The sequence below is a fragment of the Bufo bufo genome, chromosome 6 (assembly GCF_905171765.1).
Source record: "Bufo bufo chromosome 6, aBufBuf1.1, whole genome shotgun sequence".
Taxonomy (NCBI): Eukaryota; Metazoa; Chordata; class Amphibia; order Anura; family Bufonidae; genus Bufo; species Bufo bufo.
The window spans coordinates 93,495,404-93,509,416 of NC_053394.1; the positions used below are offsets into that span (position 1 = coordinate 93,495,404).

At 44.7% G+C, this 14,013-nt stretch overlaps 1 protein-coding gene across 1 annotated transcript; it reads right to left on the minus strand.

The window, feature by feature from the left end:
- Positions 1-1,101: 1,101 nt before the first annotated feature.
- On the minus strand, positions 1,102-7,224 carry LOC121005546 (protein kinase C delta type-like). The gene is made up of 6 exons (XM_040438321.1): positions 7,110-7,224; positions 4,106-4,359; positions 3,869-3,957; positions 3,446-3,508; positions 1,237-1,375; positions 1,102-1,141 (listed from the first exon to the last, which is right to left on the minus strand). Exons 1-6 carry the CDS (start codon positions 7,222-7,224, stop codon positions 1,115-1,117), a joined length of 687 nt encoding a protein of 228 aa, XP_040294255.1. The 3' UTR covers positions 1,102-1,114.
- Positions 7,225-14,013: the final 6,789 nt, after the last annotated feature.

Sequence of the window (14,013 nt, forward strand, 5' to 3'; positions counted from 1 at the left end):
AAGCTCCAGGAAATGCTGATATTTATCCTGAGCTCACCGGACCTAGCTGGAAGACGGAGTCCGCATCTTGAAGAGTCCTCGGGGATGAGCCAGAGATCAGAGGAATCAGAGCCAAGAGACTGGGGCGGCAATATGATGATGTTCATGGCAGTAAACCAGCAGAGAGAGGCATAGTCCGGGGCAAGCCAAGGTCTGGTACACAAGCAGCGGGCAGAGGAGGCATAGGTCTCTGGGCTGGAGGAAAGGGTTCAACCTACTGTGTCCAGCTAGGTGACAGGAAGGAAAAGCCGGACACAGGGGGAACAGCTGGTTCATTTTCCGACCACTCCAGATGGCTCCTCTTTAGATCATGCTGAAAGAGAAAGAAGTGTAAAGAGATAAAAAATATATATAATTTTATCCTCTCCCTTCCCCCTATATACCCTTCACATTCACATAAACCTGGGTAGGATATCCTCAACCCCAATAGAAATATTTCTGCCATAAGATTATGAGTCTGTATAATGAAATTGAGACCTATATATATTAAAAGCAGCAGTTAACGACTACTGTTCAGTAAGGTATTTCTAAATGTCACTATACAACCTGCATTTACTTGTACAGGACAATAAAGCTCAGGCATCAAACACCTACAGCAGGCATGCTCAACCTGCGGCCCTCCTGCTGTTGCAAAACTACAACTCCCAAGATGCCCTGCTGTTAGCTGATAGCTGTAGGCTGTTCAGGCATGCTGGGAGTTGTAATTTTGCAACATCTGGAGGGCCGCAGGTTGAGCATGCCTGACCTACAGCATCCACATCTTTACTTGCTCGCAATTTTTTGCATAAGATTCCAATTAAAGGGGACAATTCTAACTTTGTTTCTACTTATCATGTGTAAAATACTAAAGTATTTATGCAGTAAGTCTTCACTTACATGGAGAGGTCTAAAGGGAGGCTCTGCACTCCTCAGCTCCATTTCCTCCCAACAGATGGTTTCGAAAAATAGGTGGGCTCTGATGTTTCCTGACACACCCAAGCGCTTCTCTGGGTCTTTCTGTAGCAGTGCTTTAATTAGATCTTTCAGGTTTATATCCAGCCATGGTGGAAATGTTGGCTGCTCGGTGGTAATTGACTCATAAACCTTTTTCCTCTGGCGGCCACTGTAAAATGGGTAACGTCCAGATGACATTTTGGACACAACTATCCCCAGGCTCCACCAGTCCACTGCTACAGTGTAAGATTTCCCCAGGTGCACCTCTGGGGCCATGTAACGGTATGTTCCTGCCCGTCCACAGATCTTACTGGACGCAGTCAGGCCGTCTTGTGCCAGCCCCAGGTCTATGATTCGAATGTGACCATCTGTATCCAGCATGATGTTGGCTGGCTTGATGTCTCTGCAACGAAAGAAGAACATTTCAGGTTTTGTCTTTGTCCATAACTACAACGCTCATTTAAGGTTGACACTGAGAACTAGAATAGACTGGAGGGAGGTCAGAAATGCAGACAGATGACACACACCGTAAGGATATATTCACATGCAGCAGATTTGTTACAGAAATTCACAATAATCTTTTATGTGTGAATATACTCTAAAGAGAATAATTAAGATAAAAGAAAGAAGAAACAGGATCAGTACTTCTCCAAGTCTTCTATTATGTTAATCATAAAAATACACAGCGGTAATAATAATCTGGGCAGTGATGGCTATTTACTGGTGGAGATCATCACTGAACCTGACCGATCAGATATCAGCTTTCACTGGACAGGGATTATACAAATAAAAATGAAATTAAAAAAGATCTTGGGGCAAATTTACTTAGGGACTTGCAACCATTTTAGTCAAAAAAATCCCCTTTTTAACTGGTCGCACGACAATATTTTTCCGTGTGGTCGGTTTTACGTTGTGCTCGCCAGTTAGGCAGGACGGGGACGGAGCAGGGGAGTGTCGGGGTCCGTGCCCGGGTCAGAACTCCAGACGGAGCAAATATACCAATAATTACGCCTGGAAACAGACATAAACGTTGGCAAAAAACAAAACAAAACGTTTTTAACCAGGCATAAAGACTGCCAGAGATGTGCAAATCTAGGGCATCTCAAGGGGAAAGCTAAGACCGGTGTAAAAGCTGCTCTTAGTAAATATGCCCCCATGTGTCAGAATGGCTGCATCTGGTAGTGGCACTTAGCCCCATTAAAATAAGGAGAAATATATGTATAGGAGGGACGCTAAAACTAAATAACAAATCTTTATTATAATGTTCAAATAAGAAAAAGGGGGTATCTACCCACACTGCAACTAGCAGCTGAATGAAGCGATGAATAATCACTAAATTGTGGGACCTAACAGACTACTGACACCGCTCAGAGAGGGGTATGTGCATGAGAGTAGTATGATAGGTGGGTTCTACAAACTAAAATCACCAACACTAAGGGGCATGACACCACCTGGGCATGTGTCTGAACCAAGTGGGGTAATAGACAACCGGATAACTAGCACCAAGAATGTGAATCACCATGGTAAAAGATCATGTGACGTACCATGTGATGACCGGAGTGACGTCATCCCAGGTCCTTGAACTATAGTTAATGCTCACCACAGGTCTTTCAACAAAGGAGACACAAGGATATGCCGGGCTACGCGAGCAAGTGGATTAAGGTGAGTTAAATTATTATTATTATTTTTTAACCCCTCCAGTGCTATTTTACTTTGCATTCTGTATTCAGAATGCTATTATTTTCCCTTATAACCATGTTATAAGGGAAAATAATAATGATCGGGTCTCCATCCCGATCGTCTCCTAGCAACCGTGCGTGAAAATCGCACCGCATCCGCACTTGCTTGCGGATGCTTGCGATTTTCACGCAACCCCATCCATTTCTATGGGGCCTGCGTTACGTGAAAAACGCACAAAGAGGAGCATGCTGCGATTTTCACGCAACGCAAAAGTGATGCGTGAAAATCACCGCTCGTGTGCACAGCCCCATAGAAATGAATGGGTCGGTATTCAGTGCGGATGCAATGCGTTCACCTCCCGCATCGCATCCGCGCGGAATACTCGCTCGTGTGAAAGGGGCCTAAGGCATAAATGAGGGCCGCTGTGTTTGACTGGTGTGCCAACAACCACCATGTGCTCATACCATACGTGACGGTGGCAGGAGAGTCGGTGGTTGTTGGCACACCAGTCAAACACAGCGGCCCTCATTTATGCCTTAGTCCGGCACCTGAAGTAATTTAGTGCAGTGGATGTTATGCGTGCTGCCATTCACTGCTAATACTGGGATATCTAGCGCTACATTCTTGGTTCTTGGTGCTAGTTATCCGGTTGTCTATTACCCCACTGTATACCATTGCATTCCATCTCAATTTTGTTATTTCCATTAAAATAAGGAGACCTGAACTACAGGATCAGACATAGCCCATGGGTATCAGTTTTACCCTGAGACAATAGAAATACCATTCCTCTTACCGATGGGCGATGCCATGGCCGTGGAGGAACTGGATGCCACAGATTAGTTCTGCTGTGTAGAACCTGAAGAAGACAGGAGAGTGTTAAGTATCAATGCCATGAACTCATTCTGTATGTGTTATAAGGGAAATATCATCTGTAATATAACTGCTGAGCGTATAGTAAACCTGTATCACCATAGACCGCCAGATACTAGATACTAGCCACTAAACCGCTCTAGACCATGGTGAGCAGTATATGAATATTATCACCCATAAATGTAAAAAAAGTTATGATATAATACATGAAGAAGTTGAGAAAGTTACTGTTATCGGGGGGAAGTTTTACACTAAGAAACCCCTTCCCCCTTTTAAAACCCCTTTTCCCCCCGATCTTCAGGACATCTTCTTCCCTATATTTTCCATGTATCTCAGGATCAGTTACCGCACGATCTTGGTGCTCAGCGTGTTGTTATCAATCAGATCCTTCAGGCTGCCGCCGGACAAATACTCCATGATGAAATAGGCATGGCCCTGTATAACAAAGCACAAGATTATATTATGGGAAACATTTTCTAATCAGTCATCTGTGGTATAAAGCAGAATATAGAGCTGTGATCCCCGGTTACACAGCATATATTTCATCTGTTATGGAGAGAGGAGCAGGGAGACCCCTCCGTACCTGAGACTGCAGTGCGGCATAGAGATGACACAGGAATGGACAGTCTCTGGCCGCCAGGAGTATCCGCCTCTCTCGCTGTAGGTCTTCTGCATTGTCCTCTTTGATGATGATTTTTATGGCCTTGAAGGTGTTTCGGCCACGGACAGATGCCAAGACCACTTTGCCGAAGCCGCCCTCACCCAGCACCTGATGGAAGTCAAACCCGCTGATGGAAAGCTGGGGGTCGGATCTGGGTGTTATAGCGGTGCTGGGGCCTGAAGGGTTAAAAGAATATTACACAATATTAGTTTATTTGGAAGAAATGTAATGAGAGAAGTGGAGAATATGAGACCAGTCTGTATTCCACTGCAAAATGAATTTTATCTGAAGTGTGTGATATATAGTTTACAGGAAAAGTAAGTGAACCCCCTGAATGTCCTGGACTTCTGCACTGACTACTAATAACATGTAATCTGTTCTCCAAGTCACAGTTATAGACGAGCACAATCTGCCGTAATAACAGGAACAGGTCAGGGGCAAACACTGGGGGCTTCCAAACATGAGCCTTTTAACCCCGTCACACTCAGCAATGTATATTTACGGTGTTAGGAGGGCACGAGGTATACTTTGCAAGTTTAGAATGTTTTTATGAATTCTACGCACGACTTCCTATGATTCAGGCCCCATGCACACGACTCCATCCATTTTAAGGTCCACAACTCCCGGATCCGCAAAATATGGATGCGGTCCATGTGCTGTCCGCATCTTATATGCAGACCCATTGTTTTCAATGGGTCCATGGTCTACATTTTATAAACATAGTCTATTTTTGTGAAGAACGGACATACGGATGCGTAAAGCTCAAAGATAATCCATGTCCTATATTTGTCCACAAAATGTGTAGTGTGGACCCATTAAAGTCACTGGGTCCTCAAAAAATGCAGATGCAATAAAGATAGCATTTGTATTTTGAGGATTTGCCATTTGCGGTCGTGTGTATGAGGCCTAACATGTGTGCCAGACTGATGGCAAGTCTGTCAGCAACAAGATTACCTATGGTTATTAGGTCTAGAATTCGTCAGAATGGCTTCTTGGCAAATAATCTAAATCTGATTGGGAGATTTTTTTTTTTATATATATGCAGGCAGCCCTTCTAATTTGGGGGTTGGTTTTAAAAACAAATTAATAAAAAATTTAAGTTTCAGTTTAAACCCAGTTTATGGAGCAGAATACCCTCTGGTAATACTTCATCTACAGAAAGAGGGGTTAAAGGGGTATTCTTATTTTAACAATTATACTTTTTAATTTGGAGAATAGAAAGTCATACAATGTTTTAATATATATTTATTAACATTCTCTAGGGAGACCTTTATTATATCTGCACAATAGCCTCCCTCTAAAGAAAAAAAAGATGGCGTCAGTCATGTGACCCTGAAGCCTGTCCTGTCCAGATATCTGACAGGTGAACAGTAGTGTATGGAGATACCGCACATATGTATACAGTATATACAGTATTACTGCCTGCAGCAGCATCTCATCATGTCTGTCAGTGTCTGTGTAGAAGCACATCTGCCATTGCTCTCCCTGTCTCCCCTGTATATGTTGTGTTTGTATTTTTTTTAGAAGTTAACTTTATTAACAACCTAACAACATCACCTACAGACATGTAGCCATGGAAACACACACAGTGAAGAAGTTGTAATATCCACAATGGTTTCCACCATTAGTCCTATGTAGTTATCCCATGTGTGTGCAGACCCAGCACATACATGTCATGTAACACTGCTGCTTACTGAATGTCAGTGGGGGGTGATGTGACTGAGGCCATGTTTTCAGTTAGGTTACAGATGCATTACACAGGACGGACTGATTCATGGGCTGTACCATATTACTGGGCAGATAGGGGTCAACAACCTGATCTAAGAAACGTATGTAAGCAAAAGTTGAAATATTTGAAAATTCTATGATTTCTTAATATGTAAACAAATAAAGTTAAAAAAATGCCAAGCCATTAAAACAATTAAAAGTGTTTTATGGAGAATAAAGACTTGGCACTGAAGTATGACCGCTGACAGCGATTCCAGGAGGTACTCCGCATTTTCCATGCTGTGCTCTCCATTCTCCACTTCCACTTTTGCTGCTGCAATCCGTGTCTGAGGAAGGTGTGTGGACCAAAAACGTTTACAAATCTATCAATTTCCCAGTGGATTGTGCCAATAAATTCATCAACTTGGTCATACTTGAGTGCAAAGTCTTTATTATATGTATTATATTATTATATGTATTATGCTCCGTCTGTTCCTGGCATGAAAACAGTGCATTTTCCTGCAGCCACCACTAGGGGGAGCTCAGTGCAAAGAGATTACTATAGTTTCCACTTCAGCCAATGGTAAATGTATACACTCCTATCCACTGAGCTCCACCTAGTGGTGGTTGTAGGCAGCCAGCTTTGTAATATATTATGTGAAGGGAAACAGTGTATTTCTCTCAGTCCAATGATGTAAATACAATAAGAGATATGGTGATCAGAACAAGCACCATATGTTTTAAACACATGTTCCAATAAAATGGGTGAGACAGAGTACGACTTAAATAAAAAAAAAAATCTAATTACTTCCGCTTCTTCGTAAATGTATCAGTAATCTGGGCCGTTATGTTTTTTATTCTGTGCTGCCAGGGAGTGTCACGGAAAAGGGATGGGGTATACTAATTTTTGCTGAGTCCCTGGCTATTAATAAGGCCCCTAGCTATAAATTAAAAAAAAAAAAAAAAATATATATATATATATATATATATATATAATGGTAGAATTGCATTTTACTAATTCTTTCCCACCATTTTTTTAATGCATTATATGGAAAATTAAATGGTGGAATTAAAATTACGATTCACCCACAAAAAACAACCCCTCATGTGGCTATGACGATGAATAACAGATCTTTACAGGCGAAGTTGAACTAATTAAAATTTTGCTGCCCAAATTGCCTTGGTCCTGAAGCAGTTACAAATGAAGTGCCCCAGATACCTGCTCTTGGCTCCTCATCCTCCAACACTCTGGCGTTGGGTCCAATCCTCTTCTTCTTGATGTTCTTCTCCAGGCTGTCTTCTTCTCTCTTCCTCTTTTCTTCTCCTCCCTTCATCTTCTCCTCTTCCTCTCTCCTCTTCTCCTCTTCCTCTCTCCTCTTCTCCTCTTCTTTTTGGTCGCTGGACGTCATTCTCCAGAAATCGCGCAGAGCAATCCAACCTTCTTCCACACGTGGCAGACGACAGTTGAAAAGTGAGTGGCAGTTGAGCGTGTGCCAGTCACATGACATCAGGACAGTGCATGGAATCTTCAGTTGGCACCTGCTGTGTTGGTGCCCCATGTACCTGCTCTGACCCATACAATGTAGTGTAGACCTCATGAGTGTCACGCAGGGTGTAGATGGGAAGAGAAATTCATGGATCATTTCCCACTGATAAAATATTATAGAACAGAAGATTGGGCTCATATAACAGGACTGGCATTTCTGGGTTGGCATATTTCTTATGGGGTTTGACGATAAGCAAAGTTGCAGGAAATTAATTTAAGACAGTTTGGGAGATGAATGAATGAGATAATCCTTGTGGAGGCAGTTTTGTCCAGTAGTAGAGAAATGTGTTGTCTTCCTAGTGATTCCCTGGCATTAGCAGATCCATTATCACTGGAGTTTCCTGAGAAGTGCCGTGACATCACCGGGCTTCCTGGTAGCCCCATGGAGAGCCCGGTACGTCACCGGATCTCCAAAAAATGCCTTTGCCCTGCATGATTTAGCGCAGGGCAAAGGAGAGCATCGGAGCATGAACTACTCTGATGCTCAAGTCAGGGGGGCTGCCTGGGTGAAAATGGAGATATGTCCGGGTTCAGCTCTGAACCCAGACAACCCCTTTAAGCTTTTTCTGCATTAGACTTATCAGTTCCACAATACATTTTCATTATCCTGATTAGATATGCAGTGAATGACTGATCGGTGCAGGGTTGACCATTAGGACCATAAGGCGTGTTTAGACGGGCCGACGCAGTGGCCGATTGTTGGGAATGAAGCGTTCCTTCCCAACAATTGGCTGCTCACTCAGTGAAGGAGACCACAACCTTTACATTCAGTGATCTCCTTCACAGTATGAGGACGAGGGATCAGTATTGCCATCGCTCCTCCTCATTCAGAACCATTATTTCTGGGCAGCAGATCGCTATTTAGATAGCATGATCTTCTGCCCAGAAAAGATGATTGGCGCTGCCTGTAGGAAGGACAGGATCACCTGATAAACAAGTGTTCTGCTCGTTCATCAGGTGATCAGCGTCACATTTAGACGGCCAAATTATCAGAAACGAGCGTTCACAGGATAATCTGGACAATTATTGGCTCGTCTAAATCTAGCTATACTCTTATAAGAAATGTAATGGCCATGATGCTACATAAAGCACTAGGGCTCAGTGGGCTTCTTCATGAAGCTGCTTCTCTCCTGATCTACCACTATGTATGAATTGTAAGGCCGCTTTTACAGTCAGTGTTTGGTTGAGTGATGCCCGTCAGTGATTCTGAGCTAAAAAACAGGAGTTGAGGCTGCTCAAAGATAAGGTAAAAATGGAAAGATTTGCACCTGTTCTGTGTTTTTAACCCGCACCTGGTTTTGCCTCACAATCACTGATGAAAATCACTGATCAAACACTGACTAAATACTGACTGTATGAAAGCAGCCTAATACCTTAATATAAATGTTTACATGTTACTATTTATCACAGAACTTGGTTGTGAAGAAACCAAAGAGGTCAATGCACTTTTCCACACACCACAAAGTCCTGACACCAAGTGGTTGTAACCTTCAAACATCAGACATTGATGGCTTATCTAATCCATACATTATCAGTGTTAGGCCTCATGCACACGGCCGTTGTTTGGGTCCACATAGGGGCCGTTTTGGCGGCTCGGATGCGGACCCATTCACTTCAATGGGGCCGCAAAAGATGCGGACAGCACTCCGTGTGATGTCCGCATCCGTTACTCCGTTCCGTGGCCCCGCAAAAAAAATATAACATGTCCTATTCTTGTCCGCTCTTTGCAGACAAGAATAGGCATTTATATTGAAGGCTGTCCGTGCCGTTCCGCAAATTGCGGAACGCGCACGGTACGCCATCCATGTTTTTGTGGATTTGCGGACAGATATCTTGTTCTCCTTCTTTCACCTGGAGATTCTTCTTTACTCATAACTGGGGCAAGCACACAACATCTAAAGCCATCGTCTCCATAAACCTTAATATGTTTTCAGCTAATTGTTCATGGAAATAAAACTTTTCTCAAATGATGTTTTTCATTGATGTTATATTGAATGCTACAAATGGGTCAGAACCTTTCACTAATTGGCCACCTGATGACCACAGTTCATGATACAGATAAGATGAAGTTTAAAGAGGACCCGTCATCTCTCCTAGCATGTCTTAATGTAAATATTTTTATTCTACATGAAATGACAATTCTGGAACACTTATTCTTATGACTCTGTGTTGTGCTATTCTTCTATTCTTGCTAGAAGTTTATGGATAAAGGTACAGATGGGAGTCACCTATTGGTGGTGTGTCCGTGCAGAGCATGACATTGTCCAATCACTGCTGCGAGTGGCAGACTGAGCAGGGACACACTCCCAACGGGTAATACCCACCCGCCCTTTAACCCCTTAGCGACTTAGGACGTACCGGTACGCCACATTTGCCGAGTCCTTAAGGACTCAGGTCGTACGGGTACGTCCTAACTTTAAAACGCGATTGTGGTGCGGCAGGGGTTTATCGCAGCAGGATGTCCGCTGAAATCATTCAGCGGGCATCCTGTCACAACGCCGGGGGGGGTCATGTGACCCCCCCCCCGCATCGGCGATCGCAGCAAACCGCAGGTCAATTCAGACCTGCGGTTTGCTGCGTTTCCGGTCCATTCGGGTCTCCGGTGACCCTATGAACCAGAAAAGGACTGTGATCGGTGGTGTGATTACACACCACCAATCACAGTCCGAGCATTTGGGAGAGGCGGTGCTGGCCGTGGTGCTGATGGCTGCTGTCCATGGTGCTGATTGGTGCGAAGAGAGAGGCGGGAGATTCAAACTCCCGGCGCTCCTCTCTTCCCTCCTCTTCCTGTTTCAGCACCTGCACCGTCCAGCACCGTCATCACCAGCTCCTGCGATTCCCCCGTCGGCACCCATCACCCTCCTGCACCCATCACCCTCCAGGTAGGTTAGGGTCAGTGAGGGAGAGGCACCGTTAGGCAGGGATAGAAGAGAAAAGTTAGTTAGGAAAAAAAAAAAAAAAACACTTTATCTGATTTATTGTTGTCTAGCTGTGAGACCCCTGCCACTTGCCCCCAGCCCAGTGTCAGGCAATACTGGAGTGGGGACGTCCTCTACCAGACCCCACTCTACAGTATGGCCATGACACGCCCCTGGTTTGAGGCCATCCGGAAATGTCTGCATTATTCAGATAATGCAGCATGTCCCCCCCGAGGTGATCCTGCCCTTGACTGTCTGTATAAGATACGGCCGCTCATCGATCACTTTGGGGCCAAATTTGCGCAGGCCTACGTACCTGGAAGGGAGGTCGCGGTTGATGAGTCTCTCGTTGCGTTCAAGGGGAGACTCAGTTTCCGCCAATACATTCCCACTAAGTGGGCGAGGTATGGCGTGAAAATTTACAAAATTTGTGAGAGTACCTCAGAGAAAACTTACAAATTTTGTGTGTACGAGGGGCGAGATTCCCGTATTGAACCCCTAGAATGTCCCCCCACTCTGGGTGTTAGCGGGAAACTCGTGTGGGACCTTATGTACCCACTGCTAGATAAGGGTTACCACTTGTACGTGGATAACTTTTATACTAGCATTCCCTTGTTCAGGTCCCTTGCCGCCAGATCCACGTCCGCTTGTGGGACCGTACGGAAAAATCAACGTGGCCTCCCTACCTATCCCCTCCAGGTACCTATCCCCAGGGGTGAGACCCGTGCCCTTACCAGTGGAAACCTGTTGCTGGTCAGGTATAAGGACAAGAGAGAAGTCCTTATACTGTCCACAATCCACGGTAACAGCATCACCCCTGTCCCTGTGCGAGGTACCGCGGCAACGGTCCTCAAGCCCGATTGTATCGTCGACTACAATCGGGATATGGGAGGAGTTGATCTCTCTGATCAAGTCCTCAAGCCATATAATGCGCAAAACCCGAGCATGGTACAAAAAAGTTGCGGTCTACTTGGTACAGGTTGCCTTGTACAACGCTTTTGTACTATCCCGAATCACTGGCAGCACAGGGACATTCCTCCAATTCTATGAGGCAGTCCTCAAGGATCTGATCTTTTCAGACCAGGAAAGAGCAGGCCGGAGTACCTCGGGAATTGGAGGCGCCCAGATCGAACCTGGCCAACATTTTCCAGGTGTGGTCCCCCATACTGGAAAGAAGGGACGAACCCAAAAAAAGTGCAAAGTGTGTCACAGTAGGGGGATACGGAAGGACACCACCACTCAATGTGACACTTGCCCCGATCATCCAGGCCTCTGCGTTATCGATTGCTTCAGGGAGTATCGCACTTCCATGGAGTACTTAATTTTTATAATCCCCAACAGTCCCCTAGAGAACATAAAAAACTATGGCTCTCAGACTTTGGAGACACGGAAACAATTTTTTTCCCCAAAAATATTAGTTTTAGTGCAGGCATCCTCAAACTGCGGCCCTCCAGATGTTGTAAAACTATAACTCCCAGCATGCCCAGACAACCTACAGCCATCAGCAGGGCATGGTGGGAATTGTAGTTTTAAACTTGTGTTTTTTGATTCTACATATCCGGTGAAGTCCTCCGTCCGTGCGGTTTCTTAGGCGGCAGCTAAGGGTGACTGTACATCTACCAGCTACGGTACAAACCTGCATCCGTCCTTCTGACCACTCCAGATTTACCTTCACTTCAGTGTGTGAAGTTCCTTGGTGGATGACATCGTTGAGCCTGCTTGTTACGCGCAATACCATCTGAGTTTTGTGAGTATAACCTGTTCACAGGTGACACCTCCTTTGAGAAGTTACTACACCATAGTGCGGTTTCTATTTTATTTCAGATTTCCACACCGTAGCTGTGATTGATGTGCATAGATGAACCTGTTTGACTGAGGATTTCCATAGACAATAGAACACCAATATCATTGGACTTAAATACAATAAGAACACTCTCCTGCAGCGCAATCCCTTCTTTCCTATTCTAACTCTTGTGGAACACCTAAAGGGTTAACAAAGTTTGTAAACCCAGTTTTGTATACCTTGAGGGGTGTACTTTCTTAGATGGAGTCACTTTTTTGGAATTTCTATTCTAGGGGTGCAACGGGGGGCTTGAAATGGGACATGGTATAAACAAAACCAGTCCTGCAAAATCTGCCTTCCAAAACCCATATGGCGTTCCCCTTCTTCTATGTCCTCCCGTTTGGCCAAACAGTAGTTTAGGACCACATATGGGGTGTTTTTGCAAACTACAGAATCGGGGCAACCCATATTGAGTTTTGTTTGGCAGTTAACCCTTACTTTGTTCCTGGAAAAAATTGATTATATTGGAAAATTTTCCAAAAAATCGAAATTCTTAATCTAAACTTTATGTCCATTTGCCATGAAGTCTTGTGGAAGACCTAAAGGGTTAACAAAGTTTTTAAAATCAGTTTTGAATACCTTGAGGGGTGTAGTTTCTAAAATGGGGTCATTTTTGGGTGGTTTCTATTACGTAAGCCTCACAAAGTGACTTCAGACCTGAACTGGTCCATAAAAAGTGGGATTTGGAAAATCAGTGCCCCAAATTGGAAGTAAGAGGACCAACCAAGCATCTTTTTTCATCTCCCGGTTCCTAAAATCTATTCCATACACCGGCCCCTGATAGGGGACGTAACGGGGATTAAACTGATAGGAATAGTACTACTTAACATACCATTCATATCTGGTAGCGCAGTGCCCCAATTTGGAAGTAAGAGGACCAACCAAGCATCTTTTTCCATCTCCCGGTTCCTAAAATCTATTCCATACACGTCCCCTGATAGGGGATGTAACAGGTATTAAACTGATAGGAATAGTACTACTTAACATACCACTCATATCGGGTAGCACAGTACATTGCACGGCGCACGCGCAGTGCCCCAAATTGGAAGTAAGAGGACCGACCAAGCATCTTTTTCCATCTCCCGGTTCCTAAAATCTATTCCATACACCACACCGGCCCCTGATAGGGGACAAAACAGAGATTAAACTTGTAAGAACAGATTTTTTTAATAAAAAAAAAAGAGGACAGCCTCTGCGGTGCTGGGTATTTTTTGGCCGCGTTACTGAGCGCTCATGCACAATGGCTGTAGGCTCATGCGTCCTTTTGCGGAGGTGACAAACCTGGTCAGTCAAACCCAAGGCAACATCATCGACCTCATCCCATATGCATTTTTTCTGGAGCGTGCCCTGCGAAGAGTGCTGGATCAGTCCGTAGATGAGCATGAAGAGGAAGAGTTGTGATCACCATCACCACCAGAAGCAGCCTTGTCGTCGTCGATTGCTGGACCTGCGGCAACGAAGAGAGAGGAGTCTGAAGAAGAGGAGTCAGAGGAGGAAGGTGGCTTTGAGGAGGTGGAAGACCAACCACAGCAGGCGTCCCAGGGGGCTTGTTGCAACCTTTCGGGGACCCTTAGTGTTGTACGTGGCTGGGTGGAGGAAGAGACCTTCAATGACGTCAGTGAGGACAAGGAACGGGACATTGCTAGCTTGGTATCCAACCTTGTGCAAACGGGGAGTTTGCCGTTTTGCAAATGGACTGTTTGCGGTTGTTTGCGGTGCGTTAAACGGGGAGTTTGGTCTGTCATAGTTTGGTCTGTCACTGTGAAGCGGGCGTAACCCTTACACTACCTGATCGATACAACATCATACCTGATGT